The sequence below is a fragment of the Crassostrea angulata genome, chromosome 1 (assembly GCF_025612915.1).
Source record: "Crassostrea angulata isolate pt1a10 chromosome 1, ASM2561291v2, whole genome shotgun sequence".
Taxonomy (NCBI): Eukaryota; Metazoa; Mollusca; class Bivalvia; order Ostreida; family Ostreidae; genus Magallana; species Magallana angulata.
In genome coordinates this window covers 28351473-28370455 of record NC_069111.1, presented here as the reverse complement: position 1 = coordinate 28370455, position 18983 = coordinate 28351473, and the positions used below count along the sequence as shown (strand labels likewise).

General features: G+C 32.5%; 1 protein-coding gene across 1 annotated transcript in view; it reads left to right on the top strand.

The window, feature by feature from the left end:
• The first annotated feature begins 1615 nt into the window (after window positions 1–1615).
• LOC128186582 (uncharacterized) overlaps window positions 1616–18983 on the top strand; it is a 28199-nt gene continuing 10831 nt past the window's right edge. The window contains exons 1-2 of the mRNA XM_052856412.1: window positions 1616–1834; window positions 16931–17139. Of these exons, the coding sequence (XP_052712372.1) occupies window positions 1727–1834; window positions 16931–17139 (317 nt within the window). The 5' untranslated portion in view covers window positions 1616–1726. The remainder of the gene's footprint in view (window positions 1835–16930; window positions 17140–18983) is intronic.

Sequence of the window (18983 nt, the reverse complement as noted above, 5' to 3'; positions counted from 1 at the left end):
CAACTACACGTACATGCAACGGAAACGGAACGGAACGGAAAACGGATAAAATGATATAAAAGGTATAAATTTAAAAAAAATCCAATCTATTTTGTACTATTTGATGACCTTCCCAGGTAAACCACTTGCGATTACGTAATATTTAACTGCATTAAGTTACATTCACGCATTCACATCACGCAAATATTGTACAAACAAGATAGCTTTTAAAGTAACATTTCACCCCCTCTACAGTCCAATGCTGACAAATTCACAATAATACAATCTGAAAGTTTTTGAAGGCCTCTGTTGATTTGGTGTGCACAAACACCACGTGATTCATGATCAGCGCATGCCACGACATTTCTGGAACGAACTTATTCAAAGGTCTTCCGACGTAACGGAATGTGGATTATCTATTTTCCTGCAATGTCGCTACCTTCATATTCCGCATGCGCATGAATACCCAAAGAAGGCAATTTCTTATGTCTTTTTTTTTTTTAAATCCCTAACAATGATCTTTTTTCTGTTTAATTTTTTTCCGTTTTCCCGATTACGATAAAACGCACCCGGCAGAAGTGACCGGTCTGCAGAGGATGCTGACTCCTCCATGGCATCTCATCCTACCTCTCGTTTATGTAGAGGTCCGTGTTTTCTCTGCTTCTGATTTGTATTTTTCCTTTGGACTTGTTATTTTGGAACACTGTTCGTTATAACAACATTTCATTCCTTCCCTCTTTTATATGCCATCTTTTTTCAGGACTCTATTATTAATGTACCATCAAAGTTATTTTAAAGTTATGAAACTTCAACGCACAGAAGAAACTACAAAAAATAGTATACGTACTGATATCAGTAATGGTTAGTTTTGGATGAACCGACAGTCATTTATGTGTGCCTTTATATGCACCCCTAGTTTCCATTAATTATTTGACTGAGTTGCACAAGTACGTGAATAATATTGAATATAGACAATTTTCTGTCAAAATGATTCATCCAAAATTAAGCCTTGATTTTGACGTATTTTTTAGAATTAAACTATTGGTTTTATTTCTCATTACTCTTCTGCATGTAGTTACTCCAGCCGCTATTAGATTTTCATAAAAGTTATTATAATTAAAGAAATGAATTGTCCGTGGTCTTTCGATAAACAATGATGCCATGATGTCAAACGAGTTTGCACAAGCAAGGTAGTCTATATTATTCAGAAAATGCTCATGTTAAAGAATGTAAATGTGGTTTAAAAGGTTCTACAGTTGAGATCAAAGCTTCGAAACTTCGAACATATCGAATGCCGTATTATTTGGTGATTTGGGATTTAAAAATTGAAAAAAAAAACCCACACACCTGTTATTTTTTTTTTGTTTACATCATACATGTATTTCAAACTAATTTTCATACTGAAACAATCGATAGCTACAAAACACTATCTGATGGTCAAGACATGAATTTTGCATTTAAAAAAACAAAGAGTCACGTGTTTTGCATTTTAAATTCCCAGGGACCAAAATACTCAAATTTTTTGCATTGTTATGTAATATTTGCATACAAGTTGTAAACGGGTACATGCGCACTACTAGGCTATGTTTGCTGTTTGAATACAAATTCAATCCGTTTCTTACTTTAGGATTTCTCCGGAAATATTTTAACAAGGAAGTAAAACTCTTTACAGAACTTCAGTTTAAATGCAGACTCGTCCAGTAAAGGAACAAATGGCGTACCATCTCTGAACATGACATAAACCAATATGTATATTTGGCTTAATATACTATTCTTGTTTGCATTTATTCCTTACGTGTTACCAAGTGGTTTTCGAGGAGGATTGCTTTCGTGGACGGCTGTAGATGAAACAGAGGTATGGGTATTTTTTTTTTATCTTTATGAATTTTTAAAATTTATTTTCCAAAATTAAAAATTATTGCATGCGGAGAGGAATTTCGTAATACTTTTAAATTTGGAGTGAAAATAATTAAAGACATATCATGTCAACCTTTTAACGTTAGGTTTTATATATATATATATATATATATATATATATATATATATATATATATATATATATATATATATATATATATATATAAAAGAATTTTTTGTTGTTGTTGTTGTTGTAAAAATTGATTACTTAGTTTAAAAGGTAAATGAAAAAGAGAACTTTCAACCGTTTTTTTCTTCGTGATTTCCTAAATTAGTTTCAAAATGTCTTCCAAAATACTGGCATATATAGCATACATTTCAAAAAAAAACTTTTAAATGAAAACTTTTGCAATGATGTGTAACTTTCCCTAAATGAAAGCAATTGATGTTTCGTAATCGGAGGACAATGACTGTAGCAAAATTTTTTACTGAAATAAGATTGCTTTCACGTATGCACTTCAGCAATCTTAAAACGCTCTGAAAGCAAGATATGCTATACTGAAAACCGAAACTGTCCTATTTCATTCCATCAAAGAACAAAATCCATTTTATCTTTTGAAGCTTTTAAGCGCGCGCACCGATAGCAAATTTGTACAATGCTTGTTATTTTACTAACGGAAACATGATCATTATTCCTGCACAATTAAACATTCTTGGTGATGCTTCTTCAAAAGCTCCCCCGAACAACTCGAGGATCGTGATTCAAATTTTAAAAGTCTTTTACATTGTAACAGGTTATGGAGGTGATTTTTATTTAAAGTTGTTTGCAGCATTTTACGGCGTTTTAATTTGACATAGAAAGACACAGTATTTACAAGTTCGCAATTTAAGTATTGCTGAATTTAATTTAAACAATATATGCATGCTATAGTATTAAGCTTCACTTCTTAAATTTTTCGAAAACCTATTTAACAAATGCAACTAAAAATGCAACCTGATTTTGGCCGTCATGTGCGCATGACACATGTTTGGAGGTCATTGCAAGGACATAATTATTCAAATCTGTAAAAACACCCTTAATATCTTTGAAAAGTGATTACAAACTTGAACAAATTCACTAATTCTAAAGCAGTGGTCGTTATGTATATTCTTTGAAACGTTTCCTTGCATAATTGCTGTCTTAAAAGTTGAAAACAAGTTACTTATTCGTATGATAAACGGTGCATCAAACATAAACACTCTCTAACCAATCTCTTTTTAAAAACAAATTTAGAGTCCGCTAAGTGTCGACTATTGCATATCCGAAGGTTAGCTTTATTTAACAAGGTTTTACTACATGTAGGATGGAATTCGAGGACAAAAATGATTTAGTTTTTTTTATCAAATGTTACTTTCAATTTTTTTAAACAAATAAGTCTCTGCTTATCCAATACCTGTATCTCATTTACGCCATATATATTCGCCCTTAAAAACTTATGAAACAAAATGACGCATCTTTAATTGACATTCATCATTCATGATAGATTTCTTTTTAAAAAAATTAGAAACATCTTTTGGACGGTTTTGCAGTGTAAAAAGGACTATTCACGAGGTTATACACATTAGTTAAAAAGGGGTGTTTCAGGTTGTTACACGTCGTCACCTTTTAGAATTCATAAACTATACTGCTCTTGTTGATTTTACATGCAGTAGCAATCAACCGTCCGGATCCTTTTAACATGTATGGAGTACATTGTATATTCAGTTAAATATTCTAACAAATAATATTTACTTGACAAGAAGCATATACCCATGAACATAATTTCAGTGGAGTTTAATTGATTTTTTATCATATACATTAGTAGATCTAGAACAAATTGTCTTTGTTTTGTATACTAGCTTTAGGATGATACAATGGCTTTTTATTTAAAAGTACATTGTATTGTATCATTTAAAGGTAAAGTAGTTCTAGAATTATATATCAACAAACAGATCCCTTTCGAACTGTCCGATAGCAATTGAAAAGAAATAAAGTTCAATCCAGAAATCATTGACAAAACAGAACACAATACTTTAAACGTTTTTCCACGTTTTTCTACGTAATTTCATGACTTTAATTTGACGTATTATTTCACCAATGAATGTTATGGACAAGTTTAGAAATCTTCGATTTTAAACTTTTAATGTAACAATTATATCCTGAAACCTAAATCTTATTTCTTTAATTTTTTTTGAAAAATTGTTGTCACTACTTATAATGTAAAATTAACAATGTAAGTAAATGTGTATCTTTGAATAAAATGGATTCCAAGAATATGGAATTGATAACAAAGCATGCCATAGTTAGGTATGTAGCTGCATTTTTGAAAGTGGGGTGGGGGTGGGGGGACTCATCCCAAAAATTATTGACAAGCAAAGTGAAAAAAAAAACCGAACAAATAAAAACAGGGGGGGGGGGGGGGGCAATTAAATCCTAACAATCCTAAAAATGTGTGTGTGTGTGTGTGGGGGGGGGGGGGGGGTGTGCGTATACCTAATATTACTTAGAATTCGCTGTTATTTTCCTGATTTTCACAACAATTTCATATAGGCACCCCCTAAAAAGGAGCGAATTAATGATAATTCAAAAAGAATTTTAAAGAAAAATGTGTGCTGTCCCCCTTGATGCTACATTTGATGCAACGCATTTTGAAAAAATTACGCACTTTCAAAAAAGAACTATATATGATAAGAGTTAAATTTGGCCCCCATAATTCGCCATTTTTAAAGTGTTTCGGGTACAATAAAATGTTTACTAATTTTTTAGAAGAGTTGATATAAAATATATTTTTCATCTTTTTATTTGATTTATTTGCACACACTGGCAGTATATGACGTCAGAAGTGACGCCATTTCTATAATTCAATCAAAATCAGCCAAAAATTGACATTTTTCTTATCTATTTACGAATGGGAAATATAGAGCGCATGCTTGAACAAGGAAATTTTTTTTGTCACTTATTAGTCTTGGCTAGGTACATCTCTGATTAAAATATTTTATTTGTTCAAGAATGCGCTCTATGTTTTCGGAAGGAAAAACTGCTTGAAAACAAGCTGTTTTACGCTAAAAATGCAAAATGGCGGGAAAAGGTTGTCTTTACAATGTCATATTTCTAAATTGTGGGCACTTGAATCAAAGTAAATATTATATAAACACATCACATATATATCTGTACTAAGAAAACAAAGAATGATAGTAAAATGATGATGTTCATTTTAGGGGACCATTTTAGGCCCTTATCATATATAGTCCTTCTCAAAGTGGGTTAAATTTGGGACCAAATCAGTGCGTAATTTTTCAAAGTGCGGTATAACAAAAGTGCCTGCATTATGCCATGTTGTAGATTATTATCTACATAAATATACAAAATTTACGCCATGTTTTAATTTTAATTTGTATTTTCACCCTTTTAATTTTAATTTGTATTTTCACCCTCCCAGTAAATTCAAAATATTACATGACACTAATACGAATTCAATTTTTGAAAGCGATATGGAATTTCACGCATTATCCTCAAATAATCTTGCTTTCCAGATAGTGGGTGCTTTTTTTGTCTGGTGTGTGCATCTTGGGGTCAGACCAACTCATTATGTCGGTAAACGACAAATCCTCAACACTACACAAAACCTTTATTAAGTTATCATGTGTCGGCACCGTCGGTTCTTGTGAATTAGTAAACTGTGTAGTAGAAATCATTTCCCCGAATTCTTTTATCTAGGGTCATTATTTCCTTCACCTGTAATACCGGCTGATTTTTTGAAAACGCTGCTCTGCATAAAATTCTTGCTAGGTATTCAGCAATAATGCACCGATATAAGGTTTAGCGGGGTTTTTATAGTCTTAAAGGAAGCATAACAAACAATAACCAAGAGTCGGGTCATTGGAAGGCAAATAAATTAAATCTCGAAAGAAATCCAGACATTTTAATTGACATTCTGGTTAAATTTATATGAGCTGAAGGTTTGTTATGTAAAAAAGATGGGTGTTATTTCGAGACAAGACTGGGACTTACCTTGAACAGGGGTTACAAATTAGAGGTGTAATATCAATGACTAGACTTTCCTATAGAAAAACAAGCCGACTATTTGGTTACTCATACCTCAATTTCACAAAAACTGCAACAAGTTTTTATTTGATTTAGAGAACTACCATCTTTTTCTACTAAGTATTCTATACAGTATTATAATTTGTTTGGTTTGAACCAAATTCAGCCTCAAGGTCCGTAGGATAGAGGTTTGGATGTTTTTAAATACATAAACAAAACAATCGATTTAATTTTTTTATATTAGTTTTCTCTGTTTTGTGTTTTCAGCGTAAATATAGTTCTGTCCCGATATTTGACTTTTTCGAGAATCGCTGACTTTGACACTTGGCAGATTGCATTAAATTTTACACTATGAAAAAAATAGGGATGTTGACCCCTGTGACAAAATATTCAGATGTTTTGCAGTTAATTAGGTAGAATATTTTAATGTGTGTCCAATCGTTTTGACCTATTATACATGTAGTATGCATACAATGATATCGTACTCATTTACTTCATGTTTTTATTTGCTGAGAATTTCATTGAATGAACTGTGCATATGCAATTTTCTTTGCTATTATATCGATTTGCTGAAAGAATAAAGAATTGAAGTCACTCTGAAACGGCTCAATTGACTCGGTTAAAAAGTTAATACACAAATGAAATTTTAAAAACAGATTTCGGTTAAATGCAATCGTTAGAGGTATTTCTCAATCGGAACAACAAACAACAAGTGAAAAGCTGTCAAACCGGGTTTTCATTTATATGTGAACTGTAGCCATAATCCATGTCAACCCGTATCCAGTGAAATGGAGCACCCTATATGCAATATTTTGCCAAAACATGACTAAGTTCAAAAGCTGGTATTGTTTTCATAAATTATCGGAAATAAAAATTCCAGCAATATGCACACCTCTAATATAAGTACAATTGATTGTAAAAGAACAACTTCTTATCTTGAAAACTGTAGGAGGAGTTATCCGTACAATGAGGGTACCCTATATCCAATATTTTGCCAAAACATGACTAAGTTCAAAAGCTGGTATTGTTTTCATAAATTATCGGAAATAAAAATTCCAGCAATATGCACACCTCTAATATAAGTACAATTGATTGTAAAAGAACAACTTCTTATCTTGAAAACTGTAGGAGGAGTTATCCGTACAATGAGGGTACCCTATATCCAATATTTTGCCAAAAAATGACTAAGTTCAAAAGCTGGTATTTTTTTCATAAATAATCAGAAATCGAAATCCTAGCAATATGCACACCTCTGATATATGTACAATTGATCTGCAAAAGAACAACTTCTTATCTTGAAAACTGTAGGGGGAGTTATCCGTACAATGAGGGTAACCTTTTGGCAGCCACCCGCCCGCCCGCCCGCCATTTCCACCATTTTAATAACCGGATTTTTCCGTTGGAAAACCTGGTTAAAACTGTTTCTAGGTCACCCTTGAACATTAAAGGATTGGAGCAATCAATAGTTTCGGTGAACATGAACAGGTTGGGATACTTTATACACTAAAATTTTCTGTCAATAAAACTAATGTCACGACATATCTAATTTAAATCTCCATCAAGTTATAAAAAAGTATTAACGGGGTATGGGTGACCATTTTTACACATTAAACAAAGCTAAGTCAGCTGGCGTGTCATGTCTAAGCACACAAAGGTTTCTGGAATTTAATTTTATCTAATCCTGTAAATTGACTATCCATGTACATGTACATGCCACTGAGAACGTCGACCGCACAAGCTCCACAAAAGTACACCTAACTAAACAAATGCTTAGTTATATTCCCAGCATTCAGAAATCAGGTGTTTTACATCATTAAAATGGTATAAATTGTTAGGATTTTGATTGCAAAAGTTGCTTCTTTATATCTACAAAAACCCACAGAAACTAACATTAACACACAAGTAATTGATTTAACAAACAGAATTTCGGTAAATTTTTACACTTTAGGTCATTTAGAAACTTAGAATGCGACAAGTTAAAAAAAATCTGACGAAAAAAAGATGATTGTTTAGTCCAGTACTTGTAATTTTCCCTGTAAGATGAATATGACGCATGCGAAAAATCTCGAAATACCTGAAAGATCAGCTTAATCACTGAGATGACCAATGCTAGATGTACATGTATCAGTATTCGTCCGTCAACGTGCTTTATCATTCGTTTACACATCCTTAATTTATAACTTTTTTTTTGAAAACCAAAAGCTTGTTGTTACTTGAACCTACAAATGTATTTTGGTGTGAAGCATCTCTAGGATGAACTGTGAAATTTATGACCATATCGACCTCTTGGTATCATGAGCGGGGCAAATAAAGAAACAAAATAAAAGGGCGAAATAATATATATATATATATATATATATATATATATATATATATATATATATATATATATATATATATATATATATATATATATATTATAAAACCTTCTTTACACCGATAAAAAATTAAAACAAGAATCTCATGAGCCACAACGTTTAACTTAACAACAGTTCGTGGTATTATATAAATAGTGCCTGTTTGGGAGGGTAACAGTTGAAATTGACAACCCGAGAAAACCATTGTCAACCGACGCGAAGCGGAGGTTAACAATGGTTTTCGAGGGGTGTCAATTTCAACTGTTATCCTCCCAAAAAGGCACTACTAAATGTCATAATATTAGAGAATTGTTTACTGCTTTCATATAGAAATGACGTGAATTCTACACCGAACCGTACGCGCATAATTTACGCGCAAGTGACAATTTGTTGTGTTACCCGTTGCTATGTGTGTTGCTAACGCTGAGGGTAATAGAACGGATTGTCAACTGTGTCTTAACCAATCAGATTTCAGTATTTAACATGAAAGTATAATAACATTTTATATATCATTTTAAAAACATTTTTCCCTATCTACATGTATACTTTGGATTAAGACATTTTGCAAATAAAAAAAATGTCGACGTCTGCACCAGAGTAACTGCTACTTTTGGTATTTCAACCCATGTGATATGATGTCCACAAGTTATAAGTAAATTTTAACTGATAGGTAATTATTCTAAAATTGAAAAAAAAACCACTTTCATTTTCGATAAACCAGTCCGAAATAGCAAATATGAAAGTAAGGCGGTGAACACGCTTTGGCGGATGCAAGTCAGTGGGAGTTCGCATCAAAATAAAGGCTTGCAGTGAAACAATATTGAATGATTACGTAAATAGTAAATATATTTACTTGGAACTTACTTAGAGTACACTATAATTTATGATTTGACCGACGTTTAATAATAAAAAAGAAAAGAAAAAGGCAATTTGTTTCTTGAATGGACGATTTTAGTTTGCTTGCGAAGCGCGACCTCTGATGGGATAGAACTTTTCAGAATTGGACAACCAAGAATTAATGTCATGGCGAGAAGTGTAAAATGAGTTGATCATGCATCGCTGGCAGATATCTTGGATCGGACATCTTAGGTTAATACTAAAAAGTTGATAAATAAAATGGAAAATTTGAAGCGAGTTTAGTTTAGATGGAACTCCAATCTGATTAAAATAAGATCTTTGATCCGCTCTGACAAATTCGATGTACCCCCATCATATTTGTCAGAGCGGATCAAAGATCTTATTTTAATCAGATTGGATGGAACGAGCAACGAACTTTGCAGAACGGGGTGCCCAAGTACGCGGTTTGAATAATTTACGTACTGCATGGTAACCAAATACTTTGGGCTCCGGACATTTAGTTTACAATGTTTAAAATATGCAAATGAATATGCATACACAAGCGGTTTTTAAATTCATACATTTTTATACCAGGACAGATTTGTAGTAAACCTTAAATATTGATTTGTAAACAATGCCTGACAGTGTGTCTCTTTGAATAAATGTTGTATTGACGGGAAGGGGGGCGGGCGAGGGTTTTATTACAATACATGTAACTCACTCAATTATACCCTCTCACTGGTTTATATTAAAACACTGTTTCTAAATATTTCGACCGTGTTAGTTGAATTTCCACTCTGTTCAGCTGATTTTAAAGTTATAAATCTGTTGAACTGTACTTGATACTTTACCGTGAATTCTTAACACCATTTAATATAGCTTTTTTATTTAAAAACGATATTTGATTTACAAAATGTATGCAAAGCTTGCTAAACTTTATTTTATCGCGATTTTACGGTTGCATCGGTAACAAATTGCCAGGTCTGCACGCGTGTGTTTATAAATCTGTGCAGGTGTTATTACTGTTGCAAAGCCATTCTGACATTTGAAAAAAAGAAAAACGAATCATTTTACGTTAGTACGTAATTAATACATCGATATTCTAAACATTTGTTGTAATGTTGTATTTGTGATCATGAATAGACTTTATTTGTTTAAGCAATTGTGTGAAGAGAACCTGACTATTATATAATAGTAAATCTTAAATGGATAATAAACACTGATCAAATATAACAAGCATTCTGGGAGTATTGTATAAGCAACACACGTCCCCTACCGCTTTGTGGAATCACTGTTATGCAGAATATCGAACCCGAACATAAAAAATGGAATATAAAAAAATAATTTTCTCGAAAATATGTCAACCAGAACTACAAAGTGTAAACTTAATCTGTAGTTTGACATTTTGAAGCTGTTCAGCAAAATTCACATTATTCCTCAAACGCATAAAGAAAAAAAGTGTGGAAACTGAAGTGGGACAGACAGACAGACGGACTGACGGACGCAGAGGAAAGCTATAGTCACCTCCGGTGAAAACCGGTAGGGGACTAATAAAAAGAGATTACTTCTAAAAGAGTTGATAAGGGGTTCAGGCTCATTTTAGGGGTTTATATACCTCTTGATTTTGATCACACGAACCCTAAATACACACGTGTTAAGTAGCAGACCTTTCTAAATATTTATAACAAGCGTCTGAGGGCTTCTATCAATCTAAATGTGTCAATTTAGTTCACTAGAACTTTGTCATTTTTTTAAAACTTTTCACAACGATATTGTGGCAAATGGTGGGCCGATATCTCCCTTTTCTTAAAAGTGTACATCAAACGAATTCCAGGGCAGTGCATGATACATATATGGCTATTATTTCCAGTTCTCAAATTTGAGCTGTATGGGTCCCACCAGGTGGTTCCGAGGGGTTGATATCTCCCTTGATTTTGATCACAAGACACATTTATATCTCGTATCCAAGCGATATTTACTGCCTCCGAAGTTGTCAATGTTCCTACAAATTATTGATGCATTTTTCACCTTGATAATAATTAAAGTATACCGAAGATAGAGTAAAATATATTTTCTGTTTGAGTACTCTCAGTACATTGATGACTTTCCTTACTGGCCGTTAGCTCTAGTGGCTTAATGGCTGCTGTTTGTGGCTGCTAACTTCAGCATGGTTATAATGCCTAACAGTGGAGTGAACTTTATATAATTTTGGTTTTATCATTAATTTTGGGTGATGTACTTGCATACGCAGTAGTTTTTAGTCCCCTACCGGTTTTTACCGGAGGGGACTATAGCTTTCCTCTGCGTCCGTCAGTCCGTCTGTCTGTCCGTCTTTCTGTCCGCCCGTCTGTCTGTCCCACTTCAGTTTTCCACACTTTTTTTCTTTATGCATTTGAGGAATAATATGAAATTTGCAGAACAGCTTCAAAATGTCAAACTACAGATCAAGTTTTGTCTGGTTATTAATAATATATTTTCGAGAAAATTGATTTTTTATATTCCAATTTTTTAATGTTCGGGTTCGATATTCTGCATAACAGTGCATTGTTTTCAGAATTTCCACAAACCGGTAGGGGACGTATATTGCTTATGCAATACTCTCAGAATGCTTGTGTAGTAGGGGAAAATGGTCAATGAAAGTATAATTCATGAACAATATCGAATCTATGGTAGCATATCTCTGCCCTTTGTGTGCAAGTTATTTTTCTATTAAATATGTCGACATGCAAGATAAATATGTTGACATGCGAGATAATTATGTCAACATGCAACATAATTAACTTTCTACTAATAGAAAATTCCCTTCCCTTAAGGATGCTATGTACCTAGATTTATTGAATTTAGCATAGTGGTTATAGAGAGGAAGTAAAAAAAATTAAAAGTTTGAAGACAAACAGAAAAACAGAGTTAAAAAAAAATATATATGGTCTATGAAGCCCTCTGCCACAATTATGAAACTCGTGTCCCCTGGATCAGGGGTTCAAGCGTTTTGGGGCGGTGCCATTATGGCCATTTTATGAAAATGTATAGAATATTAGAAATTCTTCTTTTCCACTCCGATATACTTTCGAGAAAAACAAAATGCGTAGTTATGATGTCCGTAAATCCCTCTACCAAATTTGTGAAACAAATGACCCCTGATTCAAGGCCCAGGGCGAGGCCAATATGACCAATTACATGTAGTAAAAGTGTATTACATCTTATAAAATCTTCTTCTCCACTTCAACTGTAGTGGGAGATAAACTAAATGCATGATTCTGATGGTCATGAGACACTCCACCAAAATTTTAAACCTATGACCCTTAGGTCAGGGTTTCAGAAATTAATTAGGGCGGGGCCATGTAGTGAAAATCTATTAAGTTTAAAGTTATCAAACTATATCAGAATATCATGGTAGCGATATTGTTGTAAATCCAAAATTACACGCAAGTCGCTGTCTTATTAGAAAGCTGAGATATGTGTACCTCTAACATGCATGCAAGTCTGTTGGTGCCACTGTGTTTTTTTTATTGTCAGACACGAGATATTAAAAAAAACGGTTTAATCGTCGAAATTTTACATGTCTTTTGATGTGTTTTTTTTGTAAGTATATGTAAGAGTGGAATGTGTAATTAAAGATCTTGTCCTTTTTTGAAGAGTTGTCCCCCTTTAATTCTTAAAAAATCTACACGGTATTAAATTTATTTTCAATAGTTTTTGTATTCCTAATGATAAAATACATCTTTCAACCAAAGCATTTTTTATATTCCTAGTAATTACTCTTTTATTTTAAAAAAATGTGCTTGTCTCCACAGACCTTAATGCAATCTTAATTAACTAATTACAGCTTGGATAATAATATTTTTGAAAATTTCTCTCGGAAAAACTTTTTCTACTTTTAAATGCTTTAAATACTTTAATCAAAGTATTTAAATACATGATGGATATTCAAGGTTGGAAAAAATTAGTCCTAATATCGATTGGATAACTTAAGCTTAAAATGCAAACATGAGATTCTCTTATCATTTTCATAATGTCAATTTAAAGGCTATGGTACTCAAGTGCATGTGAATGTGGGCTTTTTGTATCTATCTGGTACATGTTTCTAAGGTGAAAAATAGCGGGACGTAATAATTGATGCATTTTGCATTGAAATGTTGTTTGTTCACGTTTTGTTAATGCAGGTCTTCACCTGTAGAAATTAAAAACTCATTGAAAATTATTCAAAAGGAGAAAATTTTGCTGTAGGATTTTGTAAACTTTCTATACATAAAAGAATTTTAATTCAAATGAGATAATGATATTTTCTACGGGAATTTAATGTTAAAAATTAGTGTTCAGATAGAAAATACATTTTCCGAATGAATTTAACTCAAATTCTATAAGAATTTAAATTCCTATAGAAAATAAATATGTAGGAATTTCTATTCATTCCGTATAGGAAAAAATGTGTTTCAAATAGGAATTAACTTTTTTTTCTTGGACTTCTATATATTTATTGCTAGCAAATATCTAATTTATCGGGTTTTTATACCCACCCGCCCCTCCCCCCAACCCCAAGAAAATGCCTCATAGTCCATCCATTTAGTTTTCAACACTGTACCTAAAGCGGATGCAAAAATGCATCATTTGCATTGGTATAGTTACACGTACATGTATCCAATACTAGTGTACGACTAAAAGAGACCCCCCCCCCACAGAATATTGACCCGGGGTCAAATTTCTACGGAGGATACTGTATTATATACTATAAGTAGTATATTGTCAGAATTCGTGTTTGGCGAGAGGGGAGGATAGAGCAGCGAAAGCATACATGTATGAAATAATAGGCAGAACTATGGATGCTCCTGCCGTTTTACCCTGTTACATATAAATATTACATCTGTTTTAACAAAACGATGTATGTGTTATCTTAAGGTTATTTATCAGCTTGCCTCGTGGAGCCCCTTCGCTAAGCCTTATTTTAGAATTGTGTCCTCCCCCTAAAGGTACATGCTTGATAATGCGCTCGATTACACTCCCTTTTTGCAATATGCTCGCCTTGCTGAATAGGCCATACTGTCATAGTAGATGATTTCACAGACAAACTTATGAAATGACTACACATTACATTATTTAGAAGAAAAAAACATCAAAAGACGTGTAAAATTTCGATGATTAAACCGTTTTTGGAGTTGATTTTAATCAACTCTCCTATGCAGTTACTCAAACAAACCGAAAGTGAAACAGTGTTTGGACCTTAGCACAAATCATTGCTGCTGACAAGACTTAGTTCTTGAATATAATTGATAAATTCGATGTAATGTATGCTAAAGCATTGTTTTTCAAGGAAACTTATTTATAATTACATTATGTACCTTGAAAAAAGTCAGTTTTTAAATGGTACGAACAATTTAGATATTTTTTGTAGTCGTATGTATTCCTACGCCAGAGTTCAATAAAGTCTCGTTCAACTCGACGCTCGGCTGTCTCTGCAAATCCTTGTCGGAGATTTACAGTGTCAGCCGAACGTTTGGTTGAACGAGACTAGAGTTCAATATTGCTTGGATCCATACAATTTTCGAGAAATATTTCTATTACTGATACATAGTTTTATTTAATTTTAATTTTTTCTTTAAATGTTATTTAACATGATTCATATGGGGGTTTCTCGACATTCTTGTCGAAAAAGTCCAAAAATTCATATTATAAAAATGTGTGTAATTCAAATTAGAAACTACATGTACTTGCCATGCAAAATAACATATCATTGATTTTAAAATAAATAAACATCGACAAAATCAACTCACGTCAGTTCTTCAATACTTCGATTTTAGTATCTGTTCTATTTAGCAATAGTGAGTGTCTGACAATAAAAAACACAGTGGCACCAACAGACTTACATGTATGTTAGAGGTACACACATCTCAGCTTTCTAATAAGACAGCGACTTGCGTGTAATTTTGGATTTACAACGATATCGCTATCATGATATTCTGATATAGTCTCATAACTTCAAACTTCAAAATTCACGCCCTTATATACATTGTATGCTGAAAAAAGTTGTTGTAAGTTACAAGGCTCGCAGCATATTTTTTTTTAAGAGGGAGGGAACATACATGTACTTTTCAGAAATCATGAGAAGAAAATAAAAGAAAGGAAAACCGTTTTTCAGCAGTCTCCAAATTTCTATTGCACAACGAGTGACTAGCTCTTGTTTTTTTAAAGCTGGCAAACAATTAACATCTCAATTTCTTTATTGCAAAAAACATACGTCTTATAGCAGTTATAATGATGAATAATACAGGCAAAATGGGTGGTCAGTTCTTACAAATCTTCTCACTTACGTACACACAAACTAATTTGTTTACAGAATTTATATTTGGAGAATAACGTACAGGTTACTGAAAAATACATTTAAAAATACATGTACAACTACTGTTTTCAAACCATTCTGAGAGTAAGGGCTTTGTAAATGAATTTTCAAAAATTACAGTCAACACTTAGTAACTAATTAATTGTACATGGATGGTTTACAGCAATAATAATTTTTCATTAGCATTGATCGTAATGCTAAATACATTGGGCAAACAAGTATAAAAATGATATTCGTCTTCAATGTCTGTAATACGAAAGTTTTACGAAATCTTTTGTCTCTTGTTATATTTATATGTCGATTCGTTGCAGTAATCAGATTATGACAACCTCATTTTGGAAATACATTTTTTGTACAACTTTGGAATTGATTTTTCAAAATAGTACTGAAAGTAAAACTTAACAACTTAATGCTTGTAAATGAAACAATTTGTTTCTATTTGCACTAGTCTTGTAAACAAACAACACGTTTTATTAAATAAATGTGGACTTGGTTTGAAAATTTGAAGCTAAATGGTTCTTGTCAGTCGCCGATAACAGACTGAATATTACAGGAAACGGTCAAAAAGTGACTGCATCGTCGAATTTTGTTTACCCGACAGATGCATCCTGTCTCAAATAAGCTGTCTCAAAATAATACTATAAAGGACTCCCTCTCGTAACTTTCTAAATGCATTAGACGCGTACGATGACTTTGTTTTTTAGCATATCAACAAACATATCTCGATTAATGGTAAACTTTATTTACAATCAGTCAAGAGATCACCTTTTCGAGAATGGTTATGAATAACAGCTGTTTTTTTTTTTACTTCTAGAAACTGCTAAATGTGTGTAAAAATGCCTGGGGCACTTTAAGGGGAAACCCAAGGAAAGTTTAAAGTTATGTAAGAATATGCCCGTATTAATTACGTAATTTAAATGTTTATGAATACCAGGGTTGTTTTCAAATGGAGTCGAAGTCTATGCTATCTATAGACCATTCAAGTGCCCTTTTTACTTTGCAATTTGCAATGATTATCTCTGTAACATCAAAAGTTGAAGGTACATTTCAAAAGTTAATTTAATTACATTTTAAAAGTAAATTTAATTAGAACAGAGATCAATTTCAAATCCACGCAGAATCATGTGTAAAGCATTCTACTCGGCAAACTGTTGAATTGATATCATATTGTGTAAGGGTTCTGTATGGTACCTAGGTACATGTATTACACGTTTTAATTTAATTGACAGCGCATTAATTTCTATAAATGGCAACACAGCTATTTAAGGCTTTACTGGAAAGACCGACTACTAATATATCAATCCGAATTTTCTCTTACATGTAGATACACATTTATTTATATACCCAACGGAATGGGTTTGTATCGTAAATGTTAAACTTTAAATAAAAAAAACCCACACGCACAAACAGGGTCCATTTACAATATCCGTGTAGAATATATATACTACACCTCTTTCAAAATTGTATAATTTTTTTATGGGATTAATTGATTATCTTCCACAGATACTCATCAGCCATCGGGTATCCTATGAGAACTCCTATTGTTCTACTGCTGAGAGAACCGATACATTGCAATGTAATAGTGGGTGTTATGGCAGTGTTATATTGGCTTCGAACTGCACAAGGAACAGCCCCTCTGAGAATTGGGCGGATTTTGAAGGAGTCACCACATTTAATATCACAAACAAAGCATCAACGACCTTGGAATTAATGTTTGTATTCATTTAGTGTAATGCAATAATTCTAAATTTTATGAGAGAGAGAGAGAGAGAGAGAGAGAGAGAGAGAGAGAGAGAGAGAGAGAGAGAGAGAGAGAGAGAGAGAGAGAGAGAGAACAGGACGAGATGTTTTTCAATACAAAGTTTTAATGCAAACTCAGCTACTATTAAGAATATGGATAATTATGCCTTAATAACTTGAATTTCCAATCTGAATTCCACTGAGTAGGAATATTCAGTCACGTATTGTATTTCAATATTTTGTTCCACTCCAGGAGTAATCTCTTGTACCTGGCCAGGGTCTTGAAATGGAGACGCTTTTATGTAACCATAGTGGCCGTTTGTATTCCAGTTAACATTTTATTGACGAGCTCGTTATCTCATAAAAATAGTTTATTTTTTACTTGTAAACAAGTTGTTTATCAAAAAAAAAGAAGAAAGATCCGCTTCTTGAATAGATCGTTCCAGTTTAATTGCCTGGCTAGTGCTCATACCCATACTTGCACATGTTAACCTCTAATTTACGTTGAATAATGTAAAGCAGGGTTGTGACACCTGCCAAGGTGCTCAACGACATTTGCAAACTCTTTTCATTAACACAATAAAATATGACATATGGTTTTAAGATACGGTTTATTTAAATTGTAACACAAGATTAAAACTGCATGATACATGTAATTTTATGACAATCAGATATTAAAATCAAGTTTCAATGATGAAAGTTTACCTTCAGCAGCAAAGGTCTGCATTTTAATAATAATTGTGTCTTTAAGGAAGGTGTCTTTTCTGGTTTTCAACTTGTCAAACGTAAATATGATTAATTGTTCATTAAATCAAGATGAAAGGAAATTAAAATAGTATATTTTTCTTTCTTTTTTACTATCGTACAACTTGGCATAGAAAAATGTAATCAATGTTTAGAATGGAACAAGGACTATATTTTGGGCGTAATATTGGCGTAGGAAAATATCACATGTTGCGCAATTCAGAATTGCTGCAGAATATATATATATATATATATATATATAATGAGTCTGTTTTAGCATTTTAAAAACAATAACAATAATGTTGGATTTTTTTACTAATGTGAACTAATAATAGGATACTTGGGTTTCAGAATATGTTTTTAAAATATGATTTGCCTATCAAATAACATTTTTATAAGCTTTTTAAAGCGCCCATTCTATACATTGATTTTTGTGAAAAAATCACTAAAATCAGTTTTTCTCTCTTATGAAACGGTCAATATATTAGCTTTTCTGTCAATTTATATCTTTATATAAAGTCTTCATAATACATAAAAATTAGAAATATTTTATTATTGGAAGCATAAAAAAATAATCAAAATTTCTTCAAAATTTAAGAAAATTAGAGGAAATACGGGCTAAGCAATATCAATTTTAGTATAAATATTTATTCCAATTTAGTAGTATAAGCTGATAGACACTCTCATGGTCTATGATTTCATTGAAGATTTGAATCTTCAAATCTTAAACAAATGTCTACAGAACTATAAAGAGCTACACTTATTTTTATCACTCTTTACGTTGAGGAAAAAGGTAGTGACCTTGACCTGACCTTTATCCGAAAACAAAAAGGTCAAATTTAATTAAACTGATAGAATCATTAAGTAATATGATCCGTTTGACTGTGTCAAAATTTCATGCATTTCTTATTATAAGAAGTATGTTTGATAATGAAAAGACTCCTTCCTTAAGCAATTTATCAGCTAGTTTCGATATGAAACAATTTTATCTACATAAGGTATTATAATATCATTTTGCTCCCACTAATTCATATTCTTTGATTTTGGCGGAGATGTCTACCAAAAAAAAATG